The sequence below is a fragment of the Diadema setosum genome, chromosome 5, assembly GCF_964275005.1.
Source record: "Diadema setosum chromosome 5, eeDiaSeto1, whole genome shotgun sequence".
Taxonomy (NCBI): Eukaryota; Metazoa; Echinodermata; class Echinoidea; order Diadematoida; family Diadematidae; genus Diadema; species Diadema setosum.
In genome coordinates, this window is record NC_092689.1 from 30,395,099 (window position 1) to 30,413,134 (window position 18,036).

Sequence of the window (18,036 nt, forward strand, 5' to 3'; positions counted from 1 at the left end):
AGTATTATCAAGGGAATCAATGGTTTCAATACTTCATGACATCAATGGTATAAATATACTTGTAGCCCCTTGTAAAACACAATTCTTGTCTGAATGCTTTGGGTCATTTCATCTTTCCATTAAGATGTTTACATTTATTGTAATTCCTAAATATTGCAGTTACCATTATGAATTTTACAGTGACAGCTGGCAAGTTGTTTTCCAACTATTGCAATAGGAACTGCAATTGGTGCATCGATAATAGCAGGTGCAAAAGCTGTTCACAAAATGGGACCTTGGTGGGATCATAACAAGCATTTTCAAAATGGACATATCAGGTATGTCTGGATCAGAGTACTTTCGATACAAAAGTCTTTCCCCGACTTTGTGTGTTATAATATAAACCTATCCACTTTCCTCAAGATTGGTTTTTCCACGTACAATGGCTCCATGTCTGGAACACATCCTTGATGAGCAGCATGATGGTAGGAAGACATTACCATGCAATTCAGATTGAAGAATGTATGAAACTGAGGTAGGCCAGTGCAGAAGTGCTGATATATAATCAATTTCCACCTTAAATTTGATTTTCAATACTTTTCTTTTCACTCTTGCTCAAAACTGGCCCTTTGTGAGAGTGTGTTGATCCGTCCACTTTCTCTACATATCTTGCATAAGTGTACCAGAGTGCTCCCGTGATGTTGAGCGAGGTGCCGAGCACGAAAAAAGTTGTCAGCGTCACCCCGCCAAACGTGAATATTCCAATGATGGTGGTGACCACACCCTTCATCACCCCAACGATGCTGGTCGTGAGCGCCGAGTTCATCGTCGTGCACAGGAACATGGAGTAGTTCAGGACACTGCCCGCAGACACGACGAAAGCAAACGTTGTGTAGAACTCCAACGACCCGCCGGCGAGATGGCTGGCACAATCGCGCAGTTCCAACGTACACAGCGAGTAGATTAAGAGAAATGGAATGCAGTTTAGGCTGTTCACGAAGAGGATCCCATTGGTCGACATGTCATCTTTGAGTTTCAGCCTCTCGACCATCGTGAGGTAGACGCCCTGGAGGAAGATGCTACTGATACCGCACAGATAAGCCCTGGGCTCAAAGGACAAGTCACCAAAACCTGGTATGGGGTACAAAAGGATGTCCACGCGTTATTGAATATCACATTCCATTTTCAGGACCACTCTGGCAGGTCACTGGAATTTTCATCACAATTTACTTTAAAAATTAGTATCTTTGAAACAGATGTATAAATTCTGTTGATGACAATACAGCTATCCTAACAAAAATGGCAAAGATTTCACTCCTATAGTAACATACAACTACTGATTTGATTATGTGAGCTGCTCTGGCTTTGAGATCAGAGGGTGACAAAATTAATATTTGAGAATAAGGAGATTTCATACCACTGAAGGCATTTGTGTGCCGAAATTTGATACAATCAACCAAGAAGACTTCAAAAAGGTGTACGGTGGGCATAGGGAGCCAATAGCAGCTTAATGAAACAATAAAGCTTTGTATGACATGAACATATCCGTTAAAACAGAAAACAGTGGCAAAACTTAACACCTGTTGTCATAGAAACCCATCACTTCCACTAGTCTTATTCTGTAGTCACTGTTAATGTTATAATCCCTCGTTTACAATCATTAATTTTCATTCATGAACAAACAGTACATATCATTGTAGCTCACAAAAGGTTCAAATCATCTGGAATTCAAGCGTTATCTTAATAAGGAAGTACACATACAACAAATATACAATATTTCTTCTTCATATATGACTTATTGATATATCAATATTACTGGTAATATGCAAAAAAAATATAAATGAACATAATTACATATGTTACATGAACATATAAACATATGCATAATATACTTCTTAATATTTGATAATCATGATTGAATTATTGTACGCTTATTCACCAGCAATGACGCAGCCCCCAGTTGTTAGTAAGACTGCACCTATCACCGACTTAGAAGGCCAGCCTTTCTTGAGCAGAAACACCGCCAGAAATATGAAGAAGAGAGGGCTCGTCCGCTTCAGCACGTTGTACATCGGGATGTTCATGCCGCTGAGGGCGCTAAGTGCAAAGGTGGAGTTGAGGATGTAGAAGAGGGACGGGAGAAGGCAGCGCCGCGCGTTCTCTCCGCCGTATCCAGGCAACTCCAACCGGCCGAGGACGTGGAGGAATTTCAGTATCGCCACGGTGAAGCTCATTTGGCAGAGCATGATGACCACGGGGTAGTTGAACTCGTATGTGTTCATGAGCAGCTTGTTGAAGAAGGACATGGAGCCAGAGCAGACCCCGTAGAACAGCGCCGCCGCAGCACTCATCGTTATAGCTGGTGGATGCACTTAATCTGTTGAACTGGACAGGGACACAAAGGAAAAGTAATGCATTGAAATACAAATATATAACAGTCCTTCTTTTGATGGTCTATTTCACTTTCTTTTGTTGACATATATGTTATAATGAGACCAGTATTTGGAAACTATTTCCACTGGCAGCCACAGCTACATAACATTGATTTTTTTTTTCTACATTCTGCCCCCGACAATGTGACATATATTCAGCATCAAGTGCTCTGCTCTGAGCTATTTGGTATTGTCATTTTGTTTTCAGACCTGGCAGACAAAAGGGACTATTCTCATCAAAACTTTTCAATTCCAACTAATTACCACTGAAGTTTGACCAGGAAATGAAATGATATTGCCAGGTTTCATAAATTAATGCTCTAGACTGCACTGTCCCAATGACAGTGAAAACTTAAGTTTTAAAGGGACTGTACAGTACTGGTTGAGGTAGGGTTTCATGTTTTGAACATTCCTAAGTGAGATAGTGAAAAGCCTCTTATGAAATATATATGAGAGAGCATGTAATTTTAAGAAGGTTTCAACGTTTATTTGATGAAAATTGGTTTTCAAATGGCTGAGATATCCAAAAAAGTGCTGATAATAAAAGGCGACATGCCCCAACTTTATTAGTATCTCTTTGTTTCACTTTGTTCTTGGATATCTCAGCCATTTCAAAACCGATTTTCATCGAATAAACTTTTGATACCCTTTAGAACTGCATGCTCCTTGACATCTCATAGAGTGGTTTCTGAATATCTCACAAAATGTTAAACGCTAAATCTTCACCTCGACCAGAACTGTACACACCCTTTAATAACTTCATTTACAAGTGCCATGTGAACTCATAATTGACAATAACCCAGGGGGTGGGGGTGGTGGAATTTCATGTCAAACCGCTAACAAGGATGGAGAACACTAAGTTCATACACAGCTACAACGATGCTAGTGTTGCTGTATCATGTTATCTATCACTACTTGCATACCAAACTGTAGAGGTAACTTATTGTATCAGTGTACACAGCTACATTGTATTTAATTGCTCCTTTTGATGCAGACTACCTGCATTTTAGAAAGCAAGAGACATATACATTAACAAGAATGTACATATATGCAAACTTGGCATTTTGTCAAACATGTTTGTAAATGGGCCAAGAGTATAGTGTGTACATCACACACTGAACTGTACAATAATGTGCCAATTGTATTATTCATATGATATCACTTGTCAATGTGTATACATTTAATCACTCATGACATCACTACTAATTAACCTACATGTATCCTTGTATACTTGGCACATGATGAGTTGCATTCCATTCAGCATTGCCAATAAATTTCAGAAATATCACCACCCAAGTCATATACTTTGGACAATAACTATTTTCTACATTCATAGGTCTACTCCCCTTCAGAAATCTGAGTGTTTCTGCCACAGGTTGATAAAATTACAAGCAACTACAGCAAATTTGTTGCCTATCAAATAAGATTTTGAGCAAAAAGTGACATTGATATGGCAGACTTTTTATACATCGACAAAACTCAGTACAGTTAATATTATCAAATGGTACACCTGCTATTTCAGCAAGTGCCAATATCTTTTCACAATAGACAAACTATTTTGTTTTCAAACTGTGTAGACATATTCATATGATGTATAGATCTATATCTTATCAGCAAAGGGATATCTTCTCTGCATCAATTTACATAGATATTTTAACAGAACAATGCTCCTTCCAGAAACACAAACATTTAAACAACAAGCAAAAGCAAATAAACTAACTAGGCCTAAATCTACCAGATATAATGATGTTTAGACACCTTTCTATGATCTAGTAGACACTGATCACATAGAAATATGTGTACATACAATCAGCACTTCAGCAAAATTGTACATTACTAGAATGTGCAATATCAAATATCAAATCACTCACAAATTATTTACTCCAGCATGAAAGTCGGTTTCACACAATCATCTCGATGGGACAAGCTCTTGATATCCCTTTGCAACCGGCGCAGAGGATTTCCTGTCAAAGTCCGGCGACTTTAAAGAACCGCTGGCGCTGTCAACCGACTACGTGGCAGCATTCATAAAATATTAACACAGGTGCGATGAAATCGAGCGAGTAACAAGCTGAATCTAAGTGGAGTTCCATTTCCTTCTGTCTCCTCTATTAAACAATCTCACGAGTTCCAAATGGCCAGGTTTATGACGTATTAATAGTATCATATTAATCAATACCCAAACATCAGCGAGGGACGATTGTAAATCAACTAGAAGCTAAACGAGGCATCCGGAGCGAGCAGTAGTCCGTCGATTGTCCCAGTCCCAGCCAGAATTCTGAACTAAGGTTCTTTTGAACTTCTACGATCTCACCGGCAGTTCTGGAGCTGGCTGGCGTGGCCACTGAATAAACACCTGTTGATTTTGCTGGCTACAATCGCCTTGAAGTGTCAAGTGCTGGCGAGATAAAAATAACCAACTGAAAAATGCAGCTCCATAACCACTTTTTCAGAGGCCTTGGCAGTGGTACACTACCGGGAGGCTTGCCCCGTACCTCCTTTGGCACACCTGCTCCTGTAATTTACTGTGCAACGGACGTCTAGCTCAGGAGCATAGAGGGTCTTTCGCCGTCGCCCACAAGTGCACATATTGGAACACCACACAAGTACACCGAAGCGGGGGCGCGCCGTACCTTTCATCAGGCTCTCTACAGTCACGTGATATTCGGGAAGTACCTGTCGAGTCCACATATACATGTGTCACATGGCTTCATTGGTTACCGGTGCACAACCATATTGTTATTGTTATCTCTCTCAGTGACAGTGGTTATCTCTCTCAGCGGAAGTACGTGTACGTACCTAGATCGCTCCCGCTAAAGCTACCGCCATTCCGGCCGCAGAGTACGAGTGGCTTTATCAGTCAGTGGGCTAGGCATTCAGAGAGACTTCAGTTCAGTCATGGAACTGTTGATGTAGAGCCTACTTTAGCTGTACCGCCGATGTTCGCGATGCCAATGGATTCTAAAGATGAGCAGAACTCAAGGTATGTTTTAACCGCGACCCCAATACGTTCGTGTTGCTGGTTACTAGCCCCCCCCCCCCCAACTCGAGGGCTCCTTAAGAGTATTAACCAACAAACATTTAGACAAATTGGTGTGTATGTTGGCACATAATTTAGACCAGTGGCAGTGCGTGCAGATGATCGACCATGACTCGGTAAGCGAAATGCATGTGTCCATCTAAACCAATCGTAAGTATTAATATTATACAAATAAACATGAGAAAGGATCGAGAGAGAGATGGAGAGAGAGAGAGAAAAAAAAAACACCTCTAGACACAAGAAATAATTATGTATAAATTTAATTGCTTCAAAATTGAAAACAATTCTCTTAATTGTTTCCTGTTTTCTTTTGTTCACAAGTGCAGTGCTATAGCTGGTGGAAACTGCCAATGGCTGATATATCCAAAACAGAGCAGTCCTAATAAAAAGTGGGTTCCACCTTTTAATACAATCGCTTTGTTACCTCCGCCAATTGGGAGGAGGTTATGTTTTCGTTACCGTTGGTTTGTTTGTTTGTAAGTTTGTCAGTGTGCAAAATAACTCAAAAAGTAGTGAACGGATTTAGATGAAACTTGCAGGAAAGGTTTAGAATGATACAAGTAACAGATAATTAAATTTTGGTAGTAATCCGAGAATTTTGGGAGAATTTATGAAGGATTTTTGATATTTTGGCAGGTAGGGTCAATGAACTTGTGAGTTCAGGCTTCGCATATTTGAGGTTTGCATGCGCGCACTAAAGTGCGTGCTCCACTTTTTGCTAGGGCGAGGCACGCCGTGCAGCTGAGGGTTTATGACGTAACAAAGGCTATTGGGGAAATCGGGTGATTTTTCAGCATGTATACCTATGGGTGGAAATCAGTGATCTCTATGGAAGAGCCCAAAGAACTTTTCCCCAGTGGTGGAGAGGAGAAAAATCTCTTTGGGAAAAGATCATCATTTGAAAGTAGCTGCTTGGCGGAGGTCTGCGCTCTCAGAGTGCTTTTCTAGTTTTACATTGTTTTTAGATGTCTCGGCCATTCCAAAACCGATTTTCATCAAATGAATGTTGAATTTCTCTTAGACTGGTATGCTCTGTGCTGTGTGGTTTCTAAGTATCTCGCAAAAAGGTTAGCAGCCCTCTTCATCTCCACCAATACTATACCATCCCTGCATGAACCAAAATATTTCTTTAAAAAAAAAAATAACTATATTTCAGTGTGTTTGATGCCTTGAAAATTTCCACACGTGATATGAGTATGATGGCAGTCACTTGAGTAGGCCCTATAACATGTAAGTGTGTATGATTTATAATTATGTTTGTTTTTTATGCAAATGCTATGGATTTTCTTGTCTATTTTGTGTTTTCTTGTGTGATCACTTCTATATAGTCCACGTAAAATAGCTGGATTCGGCATCCCACTGTTGGACTTCATTGCCGAGGTAGATGAAGACTTCCTAGCAAGGTTCGTTCACCCTACTATTGTTTTTGTGAATCCATTTCTCTTTTTGCAGACCTGTTGGGAAGAATTCCTATGTCCCCAAGACTCATACCCCCCATCCCCAGCCCCCAGCCCCCACTTGCAAATGTGTGTTGGACTGTGAGTGCATGCATCTGCGCATATAAGCTAGCAAGTTTATGGTATTGTAGAGTGGTATAAATGGAAAAATTAGTGGGGGTATAAGGAAATCTTTCCGATTTCCAATCTGTTTGCCTCTAATAAAATCACTTATGGTGCATGATCATGTGTGTGTGTGTGTGTGGATTTTTTTTTTATCTGTGTTTTTTTTTTCTTAAATTATATGTATGGATTATCAATCACTAGAGGTACAATGCAGGTAATCTGTGGTACAGAAGCCCTAATGTTGTAAGAGTATCTGTTGCTGATCGCAAGTCTGAAAACTGAGGAGAGTTTACCATGAATGGAGAGGGTCAGAGTGCTAGATAAATTGTGACTTGCCTTCCCAGTTCTTGCATATGTAATCTAACTGTGAAAGGCAATGATGAAATACGTGCTAGCTTTATTTTATTCTTTGTGCGACGCTTTCACAGGGAGTTCTGTTGGAAGAGGACTGATAGTGTGTATAGGAACATAGCATTTTGAGAATAGAAGGGTTAATGCTCAGTGCATGGGTGCAGGTACAGTGGGTGGGATTGAACCCAACACCAGATACTGTACAGTAGACACATATTAATTGATGGAAGCAGTGATGTTGGTATGAGGGCTTAGAACACACTGGCAGGTAAGAAATGTCAAAGTGTGGTGATGGTAGATTATTTAACCCATTGAGGACGAGTCCCGTGTATACTCTGGCAAATGGACGAGTCCTGAGTATACTGGGGCAGTGTCATAAAGCGTGGTGATGCTAGATTATTTAACCCATTGAGGATGAGTCCCGAGTATACTTGGGCAAGCGTCTATGGAAAATGGATGTCGTAGCAAAACCAGTCCATCCTCAATGGGTTAAAGGGGAAGGCTAGTAACTGATCAGTGGGAATCAGTGGAAATGCTGGGAGATGATTGTTCCAATCCTTATGGGATTCATTCAAGAGTTCATTGTATATCTATTGTTGTGTGAAAATGATTTGCTTCAGAACGGTCTCATATTCAAGTAATGTGCAGATTAATGCCCCGTCACTGACCAGGGACGCTAACCTGGAAGCATTAAACTGCACATTACTTGAATATGAGACCATTCTGAAGCAAATCATTTTCACACAACAATAGATGTACAATGAACTCTTGAATGAATCCCATAAGGATTGGAACAATAATCTGCCAGCATTTCCACTGATTCCCACTGATCAGTTACTAGCCTTCCCCTTTAAAATAGTTGAAATTGATCACATTGATTTAGAATGAGTTTTGACATTCACAGTAGAACACATTTTATGTAAAAAAAAAAGAAAAAAAAAGTAGATTTGCTGTAACTATGTGTTGTTGGTTTTTTTTTTGTGTGTGTGTGGGGGGGGGGGGATCTGCAAGTGATGGTGAACAAAGTTCTCATCTTTGTTTCCATTTGGAGCTAGAAGCTTCACAAAATAAAGCTGTAGTTGTATGTACCTCTGTTGTAGTTCATTTTACCATGGATTTTTTATGTATCAATAGATATCGTCTGGACAGCAACAACTCCACCCAGGCCACTGAGGACCAGCTGGGTCTCTATGAGGAGCTTGTGAAACATCCAGGGGTGCAGATTGTACCGGGTGGGGCAGTGCCAAATGCTCTCAGAATAGCCCAGGTATTTCAAACTCAAACTCCTGAACAAGAGATGGGGCATGGAAGATCACTGGAGGATGTACCCTCCAAACATTCTCTAATGATAAAAGCTACATGATGAGAGAAAAGGAAATGAAACACTATAGGTGGATAAAAAACTGCCACAAATCACATTTGTGCTTATTTGTTTTCTCCCAGGCGCAAACTTAGAATAGGTTTTGTAAAGGGGAGAGTACATGTATATATGTGTTCTGGTTTTGTGTTTTTCCCCACATTGACATCTGAAATATATGTTCAAGTTACAACTGATATAAAATGTTTGTTTTCAAATTCAAGATCTCAAGAAGAAGGGAAAAAAAAGAGCATTGCTTTCTCAGTGTTAATAGATGCATGCAATGTATGTTACTATAGACCTTTGGATTAAGTGACTTCTATGGGAATAAGATGTGTTATTGATATAACAATAATATTGGGTCACTAAGCACATGTTATTGTTATGTGGTTTTCCTGTGTGAACATATAATCTTGTTCCTTTTTTTTTTTTGGTGCTTAGTGGCTTCTGAGGATTCCAAAGCTCACCATTTCCTTTGGTTGCATCGGCGATGACAACTTTGGTCGTATACTCACCACCAGATCGGAGTCTGAAGGGGTGCATGTGCAGTACCAAGTCCACCCTACCGTCGGTACTGGATCCTGCGCTGTGCTGATCACCGGACAAAATAGGCAGGTAGACCTGGGAGAGGATGTAAGGATAAACCTTGGCGACTTCTCTCCTGATATTGTGTGTGACTGTGCAGCGGTACTAGTATTCTTCCTGATGCTTGGTAGCTTCTAGGGCAATTACCCCCAGGACGATTACCCCAGACCCTTCCCCTGACCCTAAACCTAACCCTAATCCTAATCCTGAACCTAATCCTTACCCTAATCCTAATCTTTACTCTAACCATATCACTAACCAGTATTTAGCTGGGGGGGGGGGGGGGGGGGAGGGTAATTGGTAATTGTCCTTGGTGGTAATTGGTGGTAAATATGACCTTGTCTGATAAGATTGTTGAACTGTTCAAGACTATCAGTTTTGTTGGTATCATATTACCTATCTTATGCAAAGCAATTTCCCCTGTAATGTGAAGTCTTGGTTTTCTACATCCTTCAGGAAATAAAAGAAATTTCTCGTAAGAAACACAAATTAGATTACCGTATCTGGATTTATTATCATTTAATTCCGAGAACTACTGTTTGATTCCAAGGACTTACTGTACATCAAGTGAAGAATCTTTTTTGTTTTGTCTTCCAGATGTTTATGTGCAAACTTTGCTGCAGCAAAGCAGCTGTCTCAGGAGTTCATTGAAAACCCAGAATCAGTCGAGCTCATTCAGAGTGCATCTTGTCTATATGTTGTCGTAAGTATTCACTGTGACCTTTAGACTATGCCGTTTGTGGATGCCATTATTTGGTATATATCTAACTGTTTTATCAAAGTCTTACATTTGATTCACTCGGGGTTTGTTTTTGCCGCTCACATTGTGCATGTCACCAGTATTTTCACTGGTAGTTGCACTGAAAATCAAATGCTGGTGTTTCAGTATGATTCATATGTACACTGGATTACCATTCTATTGTCTGCTGTTATCCTGTGATGAAAATGTTGATGAAGGCCTTCACATCTTGTAGGAATAAAGACCTTCATGGGTTGTACTCGTGTCAGATGTTTTGTTTCCAGTACTGGCACATAATTGCTTTCTGCAGAACTTGAAATGCATCATTGTTTTTTCTTTTGAATAAAATAAAACAAATATGGAGATTGGTTTTTCTTGATCCCACATTTACAGGAAAATCTCATTTCAGTTATCTTTTGTGTCTGTAATTTTGTGTCAATTTTAGTAGATGCAATACTTCAGTATAACAAACTATTTCATCCTGTCATTGGAAATGATCCAACTCTTGACGTCAGATTGCAATGTATAGTCCACGCATTTTCTTCTTCATCCGTAGGGCTATTTCATCCACACCTATCCAGAGATAGCCAGACATTTGACCAGCATTGCAGGGCGAGACGGAAAGACCCTCGTGGTGAACTTGTCGGCTGTGTACGTCTGCCAGCAGTCCACAGGCCTCATGCTGGAAATGATAGAACATGCGGACATCGTCTTTGGCAACAAAATGGTGAGCATGGACAACACTAAATTTCTATCACCAAAGAGTTATGGGAATGTAAACTTTTATGTGTTCAGTTATATCATATGTGACCCGCTACAACAAAATGATCCTAAAGTCGGGCAAGGTCGATTATTTGAAAATTGTATGATACAATCCCCTAATCTTTCTGCTTTAAATTGATATATAACACATTTTATAAAAATAATCGGCTGCTGAGATATCGATGTTTAAAAGAGAGCATGTTGAGACGTCTGGAAAATCACTGTTTCAAGAAAAGCGCCCTAAAAGTCTTCCTTTCGACGCAATCGCGATCAAGGTACACGCAAGTCAGTTTTCACCTCTGGACAATAGAAGGTAAGCCCTAGCAACCCCCGAAGAGTTCATTCAAGCACATCAGCGCCGGCGGTCTCCTCACCAACCAATCAGTGACCAGGATGTGAGAAACGGCTGAGCATAGCGCACCCCGCCCGCACGCACCAGTCGACTGGGCAGTGTGCAAGCTTCACGCTTCGGTTAGCAGCAAGCAGAAAACTGACCAATGAGATCACTCTGGTCGTTGTTAGGGGCGGAACCTATCTGTGGCGCTCAATCCAAATTTTCGAACCAGTTTCTGCTTCGTTGAAACGCCAAAAAACATGGCTCAGAAAAATGCTATTTTTTGGTCTTTCCTTTGATCATTTTGCTTCAAAATTTCGACAGATGATAGAAGACATGTTAGACTCCACTAATATATCAAAATCAGAAAATAGTAAATTTGGACTAATTTTAATGCTCTGACTTCAAACTCGATTTTCACGGCTTCGACCGTGCGCGACTTTAGGACCTTTTTGTTGAAGCGGGCCACATATCTTCTTGTCAGATGCTTACACAGAAAAGAGGGGAAATACAATGCAAATAGTATATTCTAAGAAGACAGAAATTGTATTCAATCTTGGGTGATGATGGTTGAGGTTTTCAATAAATGTCTTATATTTTTCAGTGTGCTTTGCCCCTTGAGATTGCATGTACATGATGGATGAAGGAGGTTTTGTTTAAACATTAATCTTATCTTTCAGAGTAGTATTGCCTAACCACAACCCTTTGCAGCTGTGATATATCTTGTGCATGCTTGGTAGTGGTCTATTAAATGGTGACAATGACAAAACACATGAATTATGTCAGGCTTATGCAAGGATTTTTTTTTTTTATAAGACCTAAACTGTGTTTCCACTTTTGTTTTGGAAAACATCTCCCCCCCCCCCCCAAAAAAAAAAAAAAAAAAAAAAAACGAAAAAAAAAATGAAGTGATTGCTGGTGATTACAGTCATCCCTTTTGATTTATGACATTTACAGCCTTGCATTATTTTGTACAGTTATACCTCTTCTTGTCAGACAGTGCATTTATTATTGTTTATTTACCATGATGTTGCCCTATCAATGTGTTTTTGTCTTAATTTTTTCCCCTGTGTAGGAATTTCAAGCATTGGTGGATGCCCTAGGATGGAAGGTGGGTATCCATTATCAATCAATTTATTCATCAATTCCTGACTTCATTAATTTGATAAATCTATGAATACTGGTACGATTATGCAATATCTGCGCACAAACAGCCAAGTTTTCTTTGAAGATTAGAGCTTCATCTTCTTCACTGTGAAGGGCTGACTTCACAGTTCAAAATGTTGTCCTGCCAGTCGATTTACAGGCCATATCAGGTGTGAGTGGAAACGATTTTAAGATGCATGTACAAGAGATGGAATTTTGCTGCATCATCCTGCAGTGTATGCCATTGCAGTTGGTGGTGATGCTGGTGTTGGTAGTGGTGGTGGTGGCAGATATGAAATATAGCACTCTATGTCACCCTGAGAATGTCTGCCTTGGAGTGTGTATGCCACTTCATAAATTAATGTATAGCAATAGTCAGCAAACGGTATCAACCAGACACATTGTGCCATATGCTTGAATGAATTACTGAGTTGAGAGAAATTATTCGTAAAAATAATAGAAAAAAAAATCATAGAAATAAGTGAATTATTCCTCAAAATCGTACTCATTCTCTTCATTTCCCTTCTGCAGGTATGTGATTCACATACAGCCATGCAGAAGCTGAGTAACATTCCCTCCAAATCATCTCCTTGCAAAGACAGGCACATCATCATTACCCACGGACCTCAACCTACTGTCTGGTGTCAGGGTATGTTGTCCCCCATTAATGTGGCTGGCTTGTAGATGTATAGAATGCTACCAGAAAAAAAGAGACTCCTTGGTAGAGATGGAATTCGAATGAAGGAAGGAAAGAGTTGGGGGGGGGGGGAGATGAGGCAGGCTCTCATGAGATGTGTGATTAACCGGCATATATCTGCAAGCACGATATTTTCAAGGCATTAAATTGTTGCGAATTGTAGCTGACGGCCTTTCTTGCATCATGAAATTTTTGCGAATTGTCACTAGCATTCAACACATCTAGTGTCGACAAGAAGTTTTGAGTGCATTTCAATTCTGCAAATCTTGGCTCTTGCGAAATTGTTGAAATTAAACTGCACGCAAACATTCCTCATTTTACAGTATCAAAATATAGTAGAATTTGAATGACATCTCTTGTAGAAGGAGAGAAAGAGATGGGGGGGGGGGGTCTGTGTTACTTCTTTATAAACAGAAAAACACACTCAAATATCAAGTATCAATCAAAAGAAGAGGAGAATAATAATCAGTATTTGAGTTCCCATCAGATATATCCAATACATCTATTGCATCAGTTTCAAATTAGAGATCTGTATTTTTGTGATAGATCACTATGGACAGGTAAAAATGAGTGGATACCTACATAGAGACTGGGGAAAAAAAAACCTCATAAAGGGCCCCTGTCTTAGCGATTGATTGTAAGTTTGTTGAAAGCAAGACAAGTCCATGTGTTGCTTATGGTATTTACCTTAAGTGTCAGTTTGTAATGTGTGATATACATCCATGTCATGATTTGGGGAAAATATGACAAATACAAGTGTAGAGGATTAAGCCTTTCATGTCACATAATTGTTGATATTTTTTTGAGCACATAGGGACATGTATATGCACTATGTGTTATGCGCTATATAAACTGTGGTAATTATTGATATTTATATAATTACTATTGTCAAGCAAGGCCGAAACAGCTCAAATAAGCTTATATATAATTTTGGCCCACAGAATGAGTAGATAGGGCTTATGATGCATATAATTGAAGGCATAAATAAGTGAAAATATGGCCCGAGAAGAAAATGAATGATCCACTTTATATTAGCTCACTTTATATCAAGAGTAAATCATTCTTCACTCAGGGAACCAGGTGAAAACATTTGAGGTGCCCCAAGTGGATGAGAAGAATGTAGTGGACACATGTGGAGCTGGTGATGCATTTGTGGGAGGTAAGTCTGTAAACTATTCTATAATTTAAACTATGTCATGTGTATTTTCCCCACTAGCTATCCACACAAAATATGTTCATTGTTAAAGAGATGGTATAGTTTTGGTTGAGAAGGGGATTCAGGTTTTTAATATTTGCAAGATGATTAGGAATCGCTTGTGTGAAATATTACAAAGCATCCAATTCCAAGAGGAATTCAATGTTTATTTGATAACAATCAGTTATGAAATGGCTTAAATGTGCTACTACAAAGCAAAATAAAGTGGTCCTAATAAAAGGTGGGTCCCACATTCCATTAGGACCACTTTTGTTTTACATGGTTTCTAACCATTTCAAAAGAGATTTTTATCAAATAAACTTTGAATTCCTCTTAAAATTGTATGCTCTTTAATATTTTGTATAGATGGTTTGTGATTGTCTCACAAAAAGTTAAAATCTGAATTCCCGTCTCACCCACAACTATAATATTGCTGAGCCTCATTGTAAATGATCTTGTTATAATAGGGTTTCCCTGTTGTATGAAATTCATCGATGCTCTAGTGTAAATTTGTTTTACGTAATTTCATGACTATATCACCCATTGCAGGATTTCTCTCCCAGCTGGTCAAGAACAAGGGCATAGAAGACTGTATCAGATGTGGTCACTATGCGGCCAGTCAGTCCATCCAGCAGAGGGGGATGACTATTGTTGGATCACCCGACTTCAGATGACCCCTGCGATGCTGCCCAGGAGTCATGATTTGGAGGGTAAACTTGCCATGGACTTTAACCCGTTCCTTACGGGAACCTGGTATACCAGGTTCCCAAGATGAAGACAAGAGTGCCTGCTTTTGTGGCCTAAATTCATGTTTCTTTGTGTTATAATGCCATGAAAAATGGGTGTGATAAAAAGATAAGAGTTTATTCTATCACCATATGTTTTCTTTCTATTGGAAAAATGCGAGTATCACAGTGTTTACTTTTTTTCTGAATTCTTTTCCGCTTGTTCTGCCATAAAACTTGTATGAACATGTACATAGCCATTGAAACTGAGCTCAGTAGATATCTGTGTTCGCTGACCCCAGTCATCCCATTCAAGTGCTCATGTAGAACAAAAGAGTTTATGAGCCCATCAGCACATGGTCTATTCATACCTCGCACCTGATATTATTTTCATTGTTTTATATGGCACATGTACCGCTTGACTGCTTTTGCAAGGGTGGATTACCAAGCTGTCTGTTCTCTGTCGACGGGCAAAAAGAATCTCGTTTCGGGGCATTTGAGGCGCTCAGAAAATTGCGGAAGAAACGGGTTAAGTTTGTCAGTTTCTAGATCTGATGTAATCCAAATCATAAAGAGGTGCTTGTGAGAGAATTAATTTGGCTCATCAGTATCCTTACACCAGTTGATCAGTGACACAATGGTTAGTAAGATAATTTAAAACTTAGGCAAATCATTCCAAAAACACAGCATGGTAATTATGATATTTGCTTGTTTCTCAAATACCATAAACATGATGTATTTCATGGTTTGTTTGTTTTTTTTTTTTCACAGTAGGCTAACAGTGCAATAATTTGTGCACCCTGTTTAAAACACTTTAATTCATAGCACTACTGAAAAGAAAAATGTGAGTCTCATCGTACGAGTTGACTCCAAAAATTCAATTTACACAAAATTTGCTAACTTTACAGTATGGCATCAGTTATGAATGGTGAAATATGCCATACAGTTGTAATTAAACTTAATCAATTTACTGAACAAGAACAGGGTTTAATTTCTTGTAAGTGTCTAATACACTATTTATACATGTAGCGGCAACATATGGCAGAAAGGAGCAAGTTTTCTGGGAAGAATGACTGTACCATGGTTTCGGTATAATTATCCTTAAAGGGGATGGCTAGTAACTGATCAGTGGGAATCAGTGGAAATGCTTGGAGATGATTGTTCCAATCCTTATGGGATTCATTCAAGAGTTCATTGTATATCTATTGTTGTGTGAAAATAATTTGCTTCAGAACGGTCTCATATTCAAGTAATGTGCAATTTAATGCTTCCAGGTTAGCGTCCCTGGTCAGTGACGGAGCATTAATCTGCACATTACTTGAATATGAGACCGTTCTGAAGCAAATCATTTTCACACAACAATAGATATACAATGAACTCTTGAATGAATCCCATAAGGATTGGAACAATCATCTCCCAGCATTTCCACTGATTCCCACTGATCAGTTACTAGCCTTCCCCTTTAACAACCACATGGTAAGGTATTGCTGGTAGCTTTGTGCAGGGTCAGAAAACATTTATCATGGGCATTATCTGTGTTTCTCTATTCCTGTAATACAACCAGCACAACTGGACACTCGTTCAGCATTGTCGAGTAGAGTTTTTATTTTTCACTCTGTTTTTGTCAAACAGCATACCGATAACTTACTTTCCATTTGGTATGTTATTGGTTCAACTTTGAGACATTAGCCCAAACAGGGACCATCATTGTTAGAGCCTGCTGCACACTATTTGACTCACGACTATATGACTGACAGATTTTGGATCTGAAATGAACAAGCGTGTTTATTCTGAGGCTATTGTGACCTATTTCGGATCCAAAGTGTGTCAGTCGTGTAGTCGTGAGTCGTATAGTGCGTGGCGGGCTTTATTCTAGATGGATATAGTTCTGATCTTGTATCATTACATATCTACATGCTATTAACAGAGATGCGAACAGCTACTGTCTATTTTGCAACATTTTGTACAATTCATTTATTATTATTATTATTATTATTATTATTATTATTATTATTATTATTATTATTATTATTATTATCATCATTATTGTTATTATTATTATTATTATTATTATTATTATTATTATTATTGTTATTATTGTTATTAATATTATTGTTGTTATTATTATTATCATTATTATTATTATTATTATTATTATTATTATTATTATTATTATTAGTTACAAACATACTGCAGGTATCATGGAAATACTGTTATTTCAAATTGTATGACTGTTATTTCAAATTGTATGACTGCAAGTATCTATTGCAGTAAGAGTACAAATGCTGGGTTTTTTTTCACCAAATGTGTGCCTTTCCAGCCCTCAGAATACCACAATGTTGTTTCATACAAGGTTTGTATCTCTGCATCAGATTGTCATATCTTAGCTCCAGACGTTTTATAGCATTAGGATTTTATTCAACACGCCATAACCCTGGATGCCATCATATTACCTGGGTTACAACAATTTGCAGTGCCACACTGGTGTACTGGTATCGTACTATGAAATTGGCCAAATTTTAGCAATCAGCAATGACGAATTCAATACTAGTACTTCTGTTACCTGTAATTACAATAATGATAAATCTTTTATGATTTTTTTTTCCATAAACATTATTATAATTTGATATCATTTCAATCAAGAAGCTCAGTACATTATTGTTTCTGTGCATGGACTGGTAGCGGTACTGCTTTGTGCAGTAGTACCACGCTACAGTGGCAGAACATTTTTCTTACTGTTTGGTACCATAATAACAGAGAGAAAAAAAGAACAGATTACAGGATATATTTTGTGCATAAATATTCCTTTAATGCTTTGCTAGATTGCTGAACACAACAAAATTTTCTAGCATAAACCACTAAAATCTACTTTCACACAATTTTCGGGTAACCCAGGATACAGTACTGGTGAATTTTCAGTTGGTACAGTGGGGTACCAATTACTGCATCGAATGGTGAGTGTGCCTCTCTGGGCCGAGTCTATGGAGAATGTGTGCTGCAACAAAAAGTGATGGGCTTTAATGAATAAAAGATGTTCTTTTCTTATTTTTATAGGGCTCTTCTCCTGCAGGCCATTTTTAAACCAGTTACCTGTTTGACTCTGGCAATAATTTCCATAGCAAAATGATTATC

The 18,036-nt window shown here is 38.8% G+C and overlaps 2 protein-coding genes across 2 annotated transcripts; one reads left to right on the forward strand and one right to left on the reverse strand.

The window, feature by feature from the left end:
- Nucleotides 1–556: 556 nt before the first annotated feature.
- On the reverse strand, nt 557–2,330 carry LOC140229277 (uncharacterized). The gene is made up of 2 exons (XM_072309553.1): nt 1,919–2,330; nt 557–1,110 (listed from the first exon to the last, which is right to left on the reverse strand). Exons 1-2 carry the CDS (start codon nt 2,328–2,330, stop codon nt 557–559), a joined length of 966 nt encoding a protein of 321 aa, XP_072165654.1.
- Nucleotides 2,331–6,765: 4,435 nt separating this feature from the next.
- LOC140228376 (uncharacterized) lies at nt 6,766–14,853 on the forward strand (the record flags this gene model as incomplete). The annotated part of the gene is made up of 9 exons (XM_072308600.1): nt 6,766–6,854; nt 8,499–8,631; nt 9,163–9,332; nt 9,904–10,009; nt 10,602–10,772; nt 12,217–12,252; nt 12,819–12,936; nt 14,057–14,143; nt 14,729–14,853. Coding segments are annotated over 9 exons (1,035 nt in total), but the record flags the coding sequence as incomplete, so codon positions are not given.
- Nucleotides 14,854–18,036: the final 3,183 nt, after the last annotated feature.

Coding starts and splice junctions, on each gene's coding strand:
- LOC140229277 (XM_072309553.1), bottom strand. CDS start 2,330: ATGAGTGCTGCGGCGGCGCTGTTCTACGGGGTCTGCTCTGGCTCCATG. Junction 1,111..1,918: donor TGGGGGCTGCGTCATTGCTG/GTGAATAAGCGT, acceptor ACCCCATACCAG/GTTTTGGTGACTTGTCCTTT.